The sequence below is a fragment of the Xenopus laevis genome, chromosome 1S (genome assembly GCF_017654675.1).
Source record: "Xenopus laevis strain J_2021 chromosome 1S, Xenopus_laevis_v10.1, whole genome shotgun sequence".
Taxonomy (NCBI): domain Eukaryota; kingdom Metazoa; phylum Chordata; class Amphibia; order Anura; family Pipidae; genus Xenopus; species Xenopus laevis.
The window spans coordinates 149,114,953-149,131,358 of record NC_054372.1 but is presented as its reverse complement, the minus strand read 5'-3'; the positions used below and the strand labels follow the sequence as shown (position 1 = coordinate 149,131,358).

General features: G+C 38.8%; 1 protein-coding gene across 15 annotated transcripts in view; it reads right to left on the bottom strand.

Moving 5' to 3' along the window:
• The window catches only part of ncor2.S (nuclear receptor corepressor 2 S homeolog), a 230,682-nt gene that overhangs the window by 77,588 nt on the left and 136,688 nt on the right, over nt 1–16,406 (bottom strand). For 12 of the 15 annotated variants that reach the window (XM_018235544.2, XM_018235570.2, XM_018235605.2 and 9 more), the window contains 3 exons: nt 15,826–15,932; nt 14,551–14,720; nt 3,975–4,037 (listed from right to left, as the gene is read on the bottom strand). In XM_018235544.2, coding sequence (XP_018091033.1) covers nt 3,975–4,037; nt 14,551–14,720; nt 15,826–15,932 — 340 coding nt within the window. 15 annotated transcript variants of the gene reach the window in all.

The following is a 16,406-nucleotide window of genomic DNA, read 5'->3' as shown; positions in this document are numbered from 1 at the left end:
CTAAGTGGCAAATGAGATTCAAAGTTGATAAATGTAAAGTCATGCACCTGGGATGTAAAAATATCCAAGCCACTTATACCCTTAATGGGACTGCACTAGGCAAAACCATTATGGAAAAGGACCTTGGAGTCCTTGTAGATGATAACTTGGCTGTAGCCAATGCCAGTCAGCAGCATCAAGGGCAAATAAGGTCTTGAGCTGTATTAAAAGGGGCATAGAGTCAAGGGAGGAGGGGTCATTCTTCCACTGTATAGAGCACTTGTAAGGCCCCATCTAGAATATGCCGTACAGTTTTGGTCTCCATCACTCAAACAGGACATTATTGTATTAGAGAGGGTACAGAGAAGGGCAACTAAGCTGGTAAAAGCTATTGAAAATCTTAGCTATGAGGAAAGACTGGCCAAATTGGGGATGTTCACGCTGGAGAAGAGGCGCTTAAGGGGTGATATGATGACTATGTATAAATATATAAGGGGATCATATAATAATCTCTCTAATGATTTATTTACCAGTAGGTCTTTCCAGCTGACACAAGGTCACCCATTCCGATTAGAAGAAAAGAGGTTCCGCCTAAATATTCGGAAGGGCTTTTTTACAGTGAGAGCTGTGAAGATGTGGAATTCTCTCCCTGAATCAGTGGTACAGGCTGATACATTAGATAGCTTTAAGAAGGGGTTGGATGGCTTTTTAGCAAGTAAGGGAATACAGGGTTATGGGAAATAGCTCATAGTCCAAGTTGATCCAGGGACTAGTCCGATTGCCATTTTGGAGTCAGGAAGGAATTTTTCCCCCTCTAAGGCAAATTGGAGAGGCTTCAGATGGGTTTTTTTTGCCTTCCTCTGGATCAACTGGCAGATAGGTAGTTAATAAAAAAAAAAAAAAAAAAGGTTGAACTCGATGGACATGTGTCTTTTTTCAACCTTACTTACTATGTTACTATGTTACTATGTTACTATGTTACTCTGTGGGGTGCACTGATCTCTGATATAGGGTTGCCACCTGTCTGGATTTCATCCAAGACAGCCTGGTGGCAACCCTACTCTGATATCACATATACAGTAATTGACACATAAGCCCACCCTTAAAGAAGAAGGAAAGCTACCGAGGCAGTTGATTGCCAACAGATTAGACACAATAGTATAAGATAGAATGCTATATTTATTCTGCATAATCCTTTACTATACTTGATTAAACAGCTCTAGAAGTTCTCTCTGTTTGTTGAGGATAGCAGCTGCCATATTAGCTTGGTGTGAAGTCACTTCCTGCCTGAGTCTCTCTCTGCTCGCTCACAGCTCAGATTACAGCAGGGAGGGGAGGGTAAGTGGGATAGAGGAGCAAACTGAGCATGCTCAAGCCCAAGCCCTGGAGGTTTAAGCTGAAAGAAAGAAGTCTGATACAGAAACCCATGTGTACCCAATAGAACGAAAGAAATGCTGTGTTTGTTTTGACAGAGGACTCAGAGCAGCACTACTTTGAGGGTTTACTGGTGTATTTATATAGACCTTTCATATAAAGCTTACTTCGTTTTAACCGTTCCTTCTCCTTTAAGAGAACATAACTCGGGAAGGAAATCTGCCTGTTTGCTGGTAAGAACTGTCTGCACCAAAGCTGCACTCAGTTCCAGTGCTTTGTACACCTGATGAGACAAATGAGACTCTGGGTAGATTTGCACACAGCAGAGTTTGTGCTGGCAATGGCAGCAGATAGGCACCAGCATTTCCCTCTGCACTATTTATTCTGTACATCATGCTGTTTGTCTAAGCGACTGCTTGCCAACACTCTGATCATGCTGCACTGCTCTCAGAGGTGATGTATTACTCATCACATATATCACAAGGCATCTGCTCTTCCAGCTTCACAAATATATCACGTGGTTCAGTGCCGGGATTGGTAGGCCTTACGCGAGCTGTAAAGGATTTCACACACTGCTTCATTTGTTTTGCTTTTTGCATAGTTTAGTCTTGCACTCTTAGAGGGGACAGTATATTAGACTGCATAGCAAGCACATTACATCTTTGTATATAGGGGACTTTGGAATCTCAAAGAATCTTAAAGAATTTCCATTTTTCATGGAGAGAGTTTATCAGCAGACATCAAACAGTTCTTGGAAAACACAGGACAATGGATTAATCAATTCTGTAACCTTGTGTTGAAGTAAGAGGGGGGGGGGACCAAATGGCAAATCACAAAGTTGGGCTCTGACAGTCCTTAATAAGCAAAAAATAAATAATCAGCAGAATGGAGACCTTAACTATCCCCTACATGGCACTATCTAGCCATTAGCTTTTATGATGGACAGCCCTGTTATGCAAGAGGACAACCAGTTCAGTAATTCTTAATTTATAGACTCCTCCTCTTCAATGGCTTTCAGTAAGGGGATAAACAGAAACCAATTCTGTTTATTCAATATTGAAACAGGGTCTTGAACTGCGAGGCTGATATTTTGTCAATACCCACAAAGGAAAGATACCGTAGGCACCACAATGATAGTGATAATGATAAAGTGATAATGACAATTTTCAACAAATGGTTTTTCCTGTCGGGGATGGTGTATTTCCTGTCAAGCAGTATATTCGGCAGTGGTACAGTTTCAATTCCCTTTTGTGGTAGAAGTGAGGTTACTGATCACTTCTATAGGGAGAATTTAGTAGCGCTTACCACTGCCATGTGAACATACACTGCAACAGTATTTATTAGTTAAGTACTGCAGAACATTATATTTCCCCTTTTAATAGACAGGGCATTATTTCCCAAACTGTGCAGCTGGCAATAAGGGTGACATATCTGGAATGCCTATTTATCCTAATAGCTAGCAATGGAAGCCTTGATTAAAGGTTAATTAGAGGGAGATTTGAAGAGAACACTAATTTGCTACGCTGAATACTATTAAAACTATGGTTTGAATGGATGATAAAATAATGTTTTCACTAACGTGTAACCAAAAATGTAAGGAATTGACATTGTAAGTATTGTAAGCATCAGATGGCCCACAATCATCACTGAAAAATGTGCCTCGTTTGTATGCCATTAAAATCTTCTACTGCTGCCATATCTACATAAGCAAGGCCTGCAGTTAAATTACAGGAAGCTTTTGGTCCTCTGACTTTCCCTCAATTACAGCTCCCAGCACTCTTGGTATTATAGATCAACAGCTAGCATGCCAAAGGTTGAGTATTCCAGTATATATTGAATTAATGCCTATACAGTATAATTTCCCCACTGATACTGCATTTGCCTCTTAACACTATGGGGGTTATTTATAAATCTGAATTTATCTCAAAATTTCCTGTCATAAACTCCGACCTAATCCGCATGTTTTTTTTTGGCGTATTTATTATTCGATTTTCCCTAAAATTTGCTTTACGGGAAAAAATACGATTTTCAAAATTTTTTGGATATTTTGCCAGAAATGTTTTTTGCTCCAAAACTTCGGGGTATTGCACAAAACCCAGCGCACATCAAAAAACTTTGACACTTCTCCCAATGACTTATGTGCAACCTTTAACAGGTCTAAGGTTTTTTTAATTTGTTCTTTTTCCATCCTCTGGATATAATAAATTTTGAAAAATTAATTCTGAAAAATTTGTGATTTTTTAAAAATCAAATTTTTTACTAAAAAAATCACAAATTTCTCATGATTTTTGCATTCCGTGTTTATTAAATAACCCACTATGCATTCTTTAGAGGTGAGGTAATAGATAATCTAAAATATATAATAAAAGACACAAAGTTCACGTCTAGAAACCCAAGTCAACCAGCCAAATGTTTGCTTTAAAAACATATAAACAGCAAATGCAAACATCTGATTGGGTGTCATTGTTATCTAAAGTTCAAAGTTTGGGACGCTGCACTGAACTTTTGAGATCCAATAATACTGCACAAATATGTCTGTAGGAATTAAAAAAAACCTAAGAGGCAAGCCAAGAAATAACATATCCAGGTGTTGCACAGGCACAGTCCGGTGGCACACTCACCTTTCTTAGCGGTTTCCATCTCCTCTTCTGTCCACCGCGAGCTTTCATTCATCTCCATGGTAGCTGCAAATTATGGAAGAGTTGTTACAAAAGTACTAAAAAATCTCTCAGCCATGTAACAGCTTGTTAACAATAGTCTCTCTTTGTATCCGTTAATGGCGTGCATCAGGGTCTCATAGGACTGACATGAACATTATTCTTTCAACGCTTCAGGGAGCTGCATTATAACACAGTTATCCCCAATTGACCCAGAGACACACACAGTGGATTTCTGCATGTGAAGGAAGCCACATCAATAAAGTGAGCTTTTGATAGTGAAGCATTGGCTTGTCCAGCAGGAATACACAAGGGCTTTTGGTTTTCAAGTAAGACTTTTTTCCCTGCATACATGGTTGTATTTAGTTTCTCAAGTTGGAAAAAATTGTAATCATCCCTCTTTTAATGGGCCATGAAAGGGAAAACAATGAACTGCGTGCACTTAGAGCACAGTGCTGATTGGACCACAATAACACACATACAGTTCACATAAAGGGCAAAAAAGTTGCAAATACAATTAAAAATATTAGTGCTCTTCAAGCAGAGAGAGATTGCTTTTGTGAGCCCTGGACAACTATTAGCCGTGGCCCTTAGGGAACAAGAAGGAACATCCTTTACAGTTCAGTGAACTAGATTTCATTTGGCACCACTTGCAAAGCACATCACAAGTAATTTACTTTCAAGGAGAGATTCCCCACAGCCGCAAGCTTGTAATGCAAAGGCCACAGGCAGCTTGGGAGGTAACGGTTGTACAATGGATCAAAAACAACTGCACAGTATCCGGAAAATGCATGGGGTTTGCCTTTTAACCAGCACCTAATTGGAGCTGATGTTTTACAATAAAGTAGGAAGAATTATAGGACTAACAGAAATAATTAGCTGGATTTCTTATAAACTGAGGGGTTTTGTTTTAAATTATTATTATTATTTTTGTCAAGGGAAATAAATAAACATGTGAAACAGAGCATACAAGTTATAGTATTCTTACATAAAAGTTTTGTTGGGGGTGGATTTGAGGGAAACTAGAGTTTGGACCACAATGACACTCATACCAGTAGCTTAACTTTGGTATTTATTTAACATTTAATATTGAGTGTGTTAATTAAACCCATTAGGACCCAATAAATACATTTTAAAAATATATTAATAAAGCATAATTTAATAGCCCAAATAGGCCAACACTGTAAAACACTATTTCTTTAAAAATTTCAACATAGACTTTTACTGGCGTGAGATTAGCACCATTTCTATTTAGTTTTACTGTAACACACTTTACTATAATTTTGTTCAATAGTTCCCCAAGGTTTTAAGGTGCCCATAGACACACAGAGAATATCATACAAAACAAATTTTCGTACGATATTCGGTGCGTGTATGGTGGGAAAAGAACCGACTGCTTTCGGCAAAAGACCTGGATATTGGTCAGCTCGTCGATCAGGCTGGACAGAAAATTTGAAGGCACCCAAACATCACCCATTGATAGTGCTGAATCGTCAGATACAAGTATAATTCTATTGTTTCTACCTGTATATATGATGATTCAGCTCTACACATGTGTATTGAAACGAACAATCTTTCTTGGAAAGAACATTTCCAAGAAAGATCGTAATTGTTTGCGTACTTAAGGTGGCCATAGACGTAACAATTAAGTGGCAAGACATAATCTTGTGCTCCTGCAGTAGCTGCCAGCAAGGATCAACAAGGTTACTGGCCAGTAGCTGCTAATATGTTGAAAGTTCACATGGGCAATGAGCTGTACTTGCAAGACCTACCTGCAGAGCCTAAAAGCCTACATCGAATAACACTGAAGCTTTATCTGCTCCCTACAGATGCAAGCTAAAGGTTGCTACAGATGGCCAAAGTCACTTGCACATCTTCAGCTTCCGTTGGATGTTTTCCTCCAATGGTGCCAGAATGTGGGAGATAACTTGTAAATACAAGAACCAGCACAACCAACAAGCCATAGAGGATTCTGTCTGAATTTTAGGCGCACACATGTGATCTATCTCCATCATCATTAAGGGAGGAATCTGTAAGCTGTAGGTTTCTCATTATTACAGCCACATATATCTAACAGCGTCACATGAGGTATTCAAAGAAACCCTCACCTGAACCCCTTTTAGAAGAGCTGCTATAATGAAAACATCCCAATACAACAGTTCTAGGAACTTTTGTGGCAACAAATATAGTTGTGATTACACTTGGTGCATGGGTTGTTTGCAAAGGGGACATGGATAATTTGACATTGGAGTGTCAGCTATACAGTATATCTGTATCAAGTTATTAATAAAAACTAGCACTTCTTCATCTTCCAGTAGAGATTCCAGGATTCTGACAAGCTTTTACTGCCTTTGGGATAACTTTATCAGGAAGAACTACTGAGCAGGCTCATCATATTGACAGTAAAATTACCAAAAAACTTGAAAATGCTAATTATTTAACAAGTTACATTTTTGATCAGAACATCTAATTCAGTATTAAAATCTAATTATCAAAATAAAAATATTGACTGGAATACTGTGTAGCAGCTTCCAAAAACTTGGGAGGAGGTGAATTGTTATCCCATATTGACTGACACACAATCTAGGTGAGAGCACTGTGTGTGCGACTGCTGAGACTTGGGTTTATGGAGTCAAGACAAATAGCACAGAGATGCTTAGATTTACCAGCAAATTTGTAATGTTGGCTCTTGTCATAGATGCTTTTTAACTGGCTAAGCCAGTGAAATACTGACAGGGAGGTAACCCTAATATTTGCTTTATAATAAATGTATTTAAAGGAGAAGGAAAGGTTAAAACTAAGTAAGCCTTATCAGAAAGGTCCATCTAAATATACCAGTAAACCCCAAAAGTAGTGCTGCTCTGAGTCCCCTGTCAAAAGAAACACTGCATTTCTTTCCTTCTATTGTGTACACATGGGCTTCTGTATCAGACTTCCTGCCTTAAGCTTAAACCTCATTGCCCTGGGCAAGAGCATGCTCAGTTTGCTCCTCTTCCACCCCCCTCCCTTCTCTACTGTAATCTGAGCCCAGAGCAGGGAGAGACTCAGGCAGGAAGTGATGTCACACCATGTTAATACTGCAGCTCCTATTCTAAACAAACAGAGAGTTTCTAGAGCTTTTTACTCAGGTATGGTAAAACATTATACAGAATAAATATAGCATTCTAGCTTGCACTATTGCAGCTAATCTATTGGCAATAAAATGCCTCCGTAGCTTTCCTTCTCCTTTAAATGTTAAATAGACTTTAAAAGGCTTTATTTAGATTTATCCGGTAGGGCTGTTTTTCATCAGCAGAATATCTTATGATGATAATATGAGTATCTAAACATGTATGGATGTAGATGGAGCAAAATTCAGAAAGTTTCATACTTGCACTGACACAATCAGAACATGAACACAACTTGCACACATGCCAAAGAAGATGCAATTTAGCATCAGAATGAACAATTAACATCAGCATTAGTAAACTAGGCACATGTTGCAGCACGTGCTGCATTACTGTGGAATGCTGAGCAGTAATACTGCATTGTGGGTAAAAAATAGCAGACTTTGTGGGGATTTTGCACCTAATTTGTACGCTCTCTTGCCCGTTTAGCATTCTTTTAAACCCATGATTTTCTCTGGAAATGCAGGCTGCTTTACACTGTGCACAAATATACAGTGCCACTATGTGTGCTCACCCACTGCTGCAATTATGGGCATAAACTGACTGTGTAGAGGGCTTTTTTAGGTTATGTACTAATGTCAGCTCTTTTGGGCAGGGCCCTCTTCATCTCTTGTATGAGTTATTGGTTGCTTTGTATGTAATTCTGTATGTTCGTTGTATAAACCCATTTATGGTACAGCGCTGCAGGATAAGACTCTCTCATTCATTCTACTACCCCAGTGTATCAGAGACTGTTGGAGTAAAGTGTTGTGCTGAGTGTCCATTCCAATCCTTGGCTTCAGCCAAACAAAAAGAGATATAGAGCTGGTACAGGAGTCAAACTCCATATCCCTAAAATAATGCTGTAATGCTAGGATAATGGGAGATAAAGGTCAGCAATAGCTGGAGAGCCCACCTGAAGTATTACCACTTTAGCTAATTTATAACAGGGAAAACATCTAGTTTCACATTCAAAAGTTGCAATAGTCACAGAGCAATAGACATACTATTTCATTTTTTTGTAACCATATGTTGAGCTTTTTACCCCAGGGAAAGTATTTTATTTTGCACTTCTGACATCCTTCTCAGAAGACTATAATCTGTGTTGACAAGGACAACGGAAAAAAAGGATAAGCTCAAAAAAAAAAAAAAAAAGAAAAACCAACTTGTTTTTCAGAACATTTCTTTAATGATTCTCTCCATCCTAAACACAGATTAAAACAGAAGAGAAATATGCAGAGTCCCATTCTTGTGAACAATATGGTCTCTGGCACAAGGGGATAAGATGCTAGCCTAATATGGCAGCCAAGTAACTGCAATCAGCCAGCTGTATCTGAAGATATAAAAGTTATACATGATATTTATGCACTTGAGGTGCAGCACAAATGCACACTTTTCTATACTTGTGATTAGCACTGAAATGCCAGTTGCCTCCACTAGAGTCCTGCACGGGTCTATTTTCTTATACCTGTATCCGCCCATACCCGCTACCCGTGACCTGCAATCCAGACCCACAACCCTCAATTTTCCCCCACTGATCCGCTACCTGAGCTGACCACCAATAGGCCAAATAAACTTTCAGCCCGGGAACATGCAAAACCGGACATGATATCACTTTGGACCAGAAGGGACATCACTACGGCACAAAATCTGCACACAAATAGAAAAAGAACTGCTGGAACCACAGGGGAGGGTGAGAGGGATCAAGCCCACACCTTTGTTGGGTATGCAGCCAGGTTACCCGTGAACTGCCCGCACGCCAAGTAAACGGGGTACTTTTTGCCCGTAACCCAACCACTTTGCAGGTATTACATGGGTACCTAACCCGGTGCAGGACTCTAGCATCCAATATGCTAAATAACAAACAAGGTGTACAGTACAGGGGGCTTAGATGCAAAGAACCCTTGAGGAGGTGTTACCTACAAGGCTCTCTTTGCATGTTACACCTACACACACACACACACATGTCACCATTTTGGAAAATTTGCCATTCGCCCTTACAATGAAAAAAGAGAAATTATATTTCTACATTCCAATATCTTGCTGCTGATTCTGAGTAACTGAATCATTAACCGAGGCTTGTTCAAAATAATAATAGCAGCGTGGAGTTCAATTAGTGAGGTCATTCATTCTGTGAAAAAACAGGTGTCAATTACGTCCCAGCAAATGTTGAGTATGCTGGTTATAGTGTATTTCTCTCTCAAAATCTGCTTAAAATGGGTTGTTCCAGACAGAACAGCGTACTTTGAATAAAAAGTTGTTCAGAGAGGGGAAACATATAAAGAGGTGCAGAAAATGATGGCTGCTCAGCTAAAATTATCTCAAATGTTTAAAATGGCAAGCAAAACCTGAAAGATGTGGAAGAAAACAGAAAACTACCATTCGAATGGATAGATGAATAGCCAAAATGGCAAAGACTCAGCCAATGAACATCTACAATACAATTAGAAGATGCTTATGTGAAGCCAAGCTATCGGCAAAGTCCCAGTGTTGAAAAAAAAACATGCTGAAGAGGTTACAATTGAAGACGAACACATTGACTGACCTAAAGAGAATTGGGCAACATTTTGTGGACTGATGAAAACAAGATTGTTCTTTTGGGTGTAGGAGCCACATACAGTTTGTCAGACGACCCCCAAACACTGAATTCAAGTCACAGTACACTCTGAATACATTGAAGCATGGTGGTGCAAGCATCAGACGAGGAAATTCCTTTGAAATTGGTTTTTCAACAAGACAACAACCCCAAACACACCAATAAACAAGCAACATCTTGGTTCCAGACCAGACGTTATGGAGTGGCCAGAAGTTGGTGGACTCCATGTAACACAGATGTGCAGCAGTTCTTGGATACATTGGTTATACAACTAAATATTAGTTAGTAAAGTGATTTGGCCAGTAAAGAACAATCTTGAAACATTTTGTTAGTTTATACAGTGAATCTTTGAGTTTGTAAAGAAGAATGCAGACACTGCTATTTTTGGAACAGCCCAATATTTCCTTTTCTTCACTTTCTGTAAAGAAATAACACACATTTCATAATTTTTTAATGTTTTGATTTGGAATAGAATGCACAATGTTCCCAATGCATTTGTGTATGGAAATAAAAGCTATTATAAGAATTTTGAGCTGTATTCCCTTTTTTAAACACACTGCTATTCTGAACACAACTGTATCTACTTTTGTGCTCCAGGGTAAATCCAGAGATTCACCATGACATTCAGACGTGGGCCTATTGCTGTCAGAAGCAGCATCTGCAATGTCAAGTAACAATGGTAAGTGACATAAAGTCACCCATTAAAGTAGAACTAAAACATTACTAAAGAAGTAGACTAGAAATGTTGTATATTATGTATTGGGTTTCTCTGTACCAGCCCAGGGAACCCACAGCCCTTTTGTAGGGAAAATCTGTACCTCTGAAGATGACCCAAGTAGCTCTCCATCTTATTTTCTGCTGATTGACTGCACATGCTCTGTGCTGCCACTGTCGGACTGGGACACCAGGGGCCCACCCAAAAACCTTTGACCTGGGGCCCACCAATTAATCTTAGACCAAGAGCCCACTCTTAGTACTATTATTATTACTCTCCTCACTCAACCTCAATTCTCCTAGTCTCTTTTCTTTACATACTATAATCTATTATTCCTTCTATTTAGCCACTTTGTTCTCATAGAAATAGGAAATGGCCATGAAATAGGCAACATGTCTAGCAGCGTAAGGGCCCACTGACACCTTGGCCCATCGGGACTTTTCCAGGTATCCCAGTGGGCCAGTCCGACACTGCTGCTGTCACTTACTGAGCTTAGGGACCACTCACAATATACAGTACACACAGAAATTAAATGCTACAATATAAGGCTGATTAGTAATTAATAAAGATATTTACTACATGGCAGCACAGAAACCAGTGCAACTAGCATCAAAATATATTAATCAGCCTTGTAGCATCAGCTTATATTACAGACAAACCTAATTTTCTGCTTGATAATTTGCAACAACTTAGCTTCTCAACAGCTGATCAGAGCCCACTGAGCATACGAGTGTCACAGACACTTTCCAAAATGGTGACCCCCTGTGACAAGTTTGACGTTCTGGATTATTGCTGCTATGGAGAAGCTGAAAATTAAGGCAAGGGCAATACATTCAGTATATAAAGCATGGCATTTTTAGCCCTATTCAATTTTAGGGTTTAGTTCTCCTTCAAGCACTGCATGCAAGTCTCCTAAACTATCTTGCAATATTCTATGTTGCAGGTTAACATGATTTTTGCCTTCCATCAATAAGCCACTTATAGCTTTATGATTTTATAACTGAATGACAACCCCCTCCCTACTCACCATCTGTTTCCCACAACACACTTAGGCATCAAGCAGAACTGTAAGAGCGACTATATGGTTTACTGGATAGTGTACAGGGCATCTCCTCACACACCCTTTTTCCTAAATCCCAAGAAAGATTTCAACCACAGCTTTTTCAAAGTGAGAAGGAAAAAACCTAGCTACCCATTACACAAATTGCAAACTTCAACCTTTTAATATTCACATTGCGGTTGCATCTGAACATTATGTCTAAGTGCCTTCATCACAATTAATGATGATGGATTATGCGGCACTGACAACTATTACAGTATAGCCTCTATTCCAGTGTAAGAAAGCTTTGATTATGTATCTCATCACTGGAAACAGATCACGTCTGTTTTAAGACTTTACAGTAAATGAGTTATCTTATCAGTCTTTGGTTGCTGTTTGGATGGAGGCTGTGCAAAGAGCATACGATCTCCTTGCAGGCTAGTTGGACACAAAACAAAAGCTACACAGATTACAATGTGACCCCTAACATAAACGTTCACCACCCAATCTGTCACTTGCATTTCATGCCACCTGCATAGACAACGGCCCTTGTCTTGTCTCTATTATTATTACGACACATACGGCATTTTGGCAAATTTTTTTTTGCTATGGATCGTATGTATTTAGCCAAATTTATTACAGGGAATTGTTTTTGGCTCATTCCAAAAGTTATGGTTTTCGCGTCACTTGCAAATGCAAAAACTAAAAAGATTGCATCAAATGAATAAAAACATTTGTCTTTTAATTTGTTGCATAACTTTAGGATTCGGTTTGGCTCCACACCAAGAGTTAGGCAAATACGAAAAGCTACGCAATCTATCGGAATTCCAAAAGAAATCCTGGATTTGTCACTAGTGCTTTCCATACCCCAGGCTGGTGCTACCCTGATGTAAAAATGCACCAACCATTGGTAGTTTTCAGCAGGGTGTGTTGCCACCATCTTTTCTTATTTATCCAGGCATCTACTATTCCTTTCTAGACTTGGCATATGCTTAGTACAGAACTAACTGGAAACGTTTAGTACCATGCTGCATATATCAAGTCTGAAATGTCTGACTTGAGTGCATGGCATGCCTGGGTATGTAAGGGGATATGGCAGAAGGACTGGGGTAAAGGATAAGTGAATAGAGTAAAATAACAGTCATTGGGGTGCCTAATAATTTGTCACCCCAGTGACAGTTGCTTAATTCTTTCTTCAGCCGTTGCAACCAAAATCTATAGAAATGTGACAGATAGAATTCCCTTATAGTTGAAAACAAGGGCAAATTATTTGACTGTGGGCATCAAGTACTGGTAGGGGATTCATTATCCGGAAACATGTTATCCAGAAAGCTCTGAATTATGGAAAGGCCATCTCCCAGACTCCATTATAATCAAAATAATACAATTTTTAAAAACTGCTTTCCTTTTTCTCTTTAATAATAAAACAGTACCTTGTACTTGAGCCAAACTAAGATATAATTAATCCTTATTGGAAGCAAACTCTGTTTTTATTGGGGTTATTTAATGTTTGCATGATTTTCTAGTAGATTTAAGGTATGAAGATCCAAATAACGGAAAGGTCCATTATCCAAAAACTCCAAGGTCCCAAGCATTTTGGATAACAGGTCCTGTATAATAATACAGTTACTTTTTATTTGACACAAACCTAATGAATCAAAATGGATGGTCTTGTACAACATTTTGAGGGCCTCATGGTGTTCTTTCCAGACTGAAGTTGATATAAAATGTAAATAAAAGGCTTATTTTCTATGGAATAGATTCATTGGCAAATAGATTCATTTTGCTAGAAACAAGCAAGATGACTTATGAGTAATTCTTCAGCTGAAACATTCTCCTTATTCCTGCTTCAGGAAAATATTAAAGGAATTGTTGAGGGTAAAAACTGGGTAAATAGATTGTATGTGCAAAATAAAAAATGTTTCTAATATAGTTAGTTAGCCAAAAACTAATGTGTAAAAGTTGGCGTGACTGGATGTCTAACATAACATAACAGAACATTAATTCCTGCTTTGCAGCTCTCTTGGTTTCCACTGATTGGTTACTGCCTGGTAACCAATCAGTGACTTGAGGGCATAACTGTTGCTTTTGAATCTGAGCTGAATGCCGAGGATCACTGAACAGTTATGTCCCATGTGGCCCCCCTTCAAGTCGCTGACTAACTCAGAGTTACTGAAAAGCAGAAAGTTAGGTTTTGGCTTTTAGGTTAGACATTCGTTCACTGCAGCCTTTATAGATTTTTGGCTGTCTAACTATATTAGAAACATTTTTTAATTTGCACAAACAATCTATTTACAGAGTTTGTATTTGTACACTAAACTGTTCCTTTAAACCACTGGACCAATGGTCCCTCTAAGCTGTGTGCTTGTTCATACATGCACACATTTTGAGGCCAGTATGCAAACAAACAAAATTTTATAAAAGTGCGCACAGATTTAAAGGAAAGCTGCATTTGAACAACATATACTTGCACAAAATTTTATTAACATAAAAGCCTTCATATTCAGTAGAACTCCTTCTAGCTGTGAGTGGCTTTCATGCAAACTGTGTCACCCTTAAGCTGGAATCTCATGTGCAGCAGACTCAAATGCTTATATGTTTTGGAAATATTTTCTTCCTGGACAAGATTGTTAAAGGAACAGTAAAATCAAACAATGACAATGTTTAAAGTAATAAAAATATAATGTAGGATTGCCCTGCACTCATAAAACGGATGTGTTTGCTTCAGAACCACTACTATTGTTTATATAAATAAGCTGCTGTGTAGCCGTGGGGGCAGCCATTCAAGCACAGGATACACAACAGATAAGCTCTGTAGAACATAATGGTGTTATCTGTTATCCACTATATAACCTGTGCCATATAGCCTTTTTTCGATTTCCACAATTGCTACACAGCAGCTTGTTTATATGAACTTCAGTAGTGTTTCTGAATCTAACATATCAGTTGTACCAGTGCAGGGCAACACTACACTATATTTTCAATAAAATAAATTATTGTAACAATCACCACCCCAAACTATGTATTAAAAAAAAAAAACCTACCCAAGTCTGTATAATGTTGGGGTGCAGTTGATTCTTCGTTGGCCTCATTTGCCATAGACCTTGTGATCCGGCCCTTACGGCGGCCCTGACTGTTGGCTGTTTTGCGTCCTTTTGCCATCACCGCTTCTTTGTCATCATTCTCATCACCAGATGTGTCGTCATTTTTCTCCCTAGATACACCATTTAAAGCATGAATAGTGCATATTACTTGCTGCTGGAAGAAGCTGCAGTGTATGAAACCAACCAGTTACTGTATATGACAGTAGGTGGATATATGACATACGAGTGCATATGTACAGGCATACTTAGATTATGTAGACAGTGGCATTTGGCCTTGTGTATTTATGTTTTTATTTATTATTTTTGAAGCTGCCCAGTTTGGAAATCTAAGTACAACCAGGTTGCTGAGACTAAACTTCTATCTTGTAGGCTTCTTTATCCCAACAAGCAGACAGAGCTTGCAACTAAGAGCAGAAGAAGGACATCTTACAAGAAACAAAATAGAAATAAGACATATAGACTCTGACTCGTTTTGCCGAAAATTAGCGAAACAGTGAAAAATAGCCAAATGCATTGAAGTCTATGGACGACAATTTTTTTTTGACGTGTGAGAATTTTTATTCACCCATTGGAGTCTATTGGTGTCTTTTTCGTGGTGAATGTGACATTCATGTACCGTATATACTCGAGTATAAGCCGAGTTTTATAGCCCCCAAAATATGCTGAAAAACTCTACCTCGGCTTATACTCGGGTCAAGCGCAAAAACGGTCGCCGGCGTCTAAGAATAATCGCCGGCGTCTAAGAATAATCGCCGGCGTCCAAGAATAGTCACCGGCGTCCAAGAATAGTCGCCGGGGTCCAAGAATAGTCTCCAAGAATATTCGCCGGCGTCCAAGAATGGTCGCCGGGATCCAAAAACGAGACGCCGGCACCTCCAATGGGAGCAGAAACCCTCAATTTTTTGATTGAAACTTACCAGAAGCTGCTGCATTTCTCACCCTAGGCTTATACTCGAGTCAATAAGCTTTCCCAGTTTTTGGAGGTAAAATTAGGTACGTCGGCTTATACTCGAGTATATACGGTAATCAGTTTTGTGGTTGCCAAGGACACCCTAACAATATTAACCTAATGCCTTCAAAGCACAACAACACAAACAGGTTCTCTATAGGACAAATTAATCATTTTATGGTATGCAATTAGATGCTGAATGCCTATGAAGTAAGCGGTCATTGTGCTTAAGTCACTCATAAAAACAAACCAGAAGTGCAACCTACTTTCCAGGTTCATCCTTTTCATTATCCAGGTCTTGCTTATATTCTTCTTTTTCACCCTCCTTCTCTTTTTCATCTTTTTCTTCCTGGTTAGTGCGGGGCATCTGCTGCTGAAAGGAAAGGCCAACATGAGCAATAGCACATTTTGTACTAAGCTTTTGGAGTTGTCTGTATTTTAGGGATGCACCAAATCAATAATTCTTAGATTTGTCTCAAAAGCACATCCTCCACCAAGGATTTAAAAATAATTACAAAATCTTATTATAATATCAAATTTGATAAAAATAAATATATTGCATAATCTGTGAACAAAAACATTCTTTGCCTTTAGGAAATATGGACTTTATTACATGGGAAATAGAAAGCACTATATAATAAATGGGTGCATATACCGAACATACATATTTAAATATAAGACACAACCAATAACTGATACAAGAAGTAAAGAGGGCCCTGCCCAAGCAATATTACAGTTCAGTCACAATAACACATCAAGCCACCAGTGCTCCTATGATGACTCCTGACTATCTAATGGGGCCTTAATTCTATTAAAGTTTAATCTTCCTCATTCACCTACAATCTCA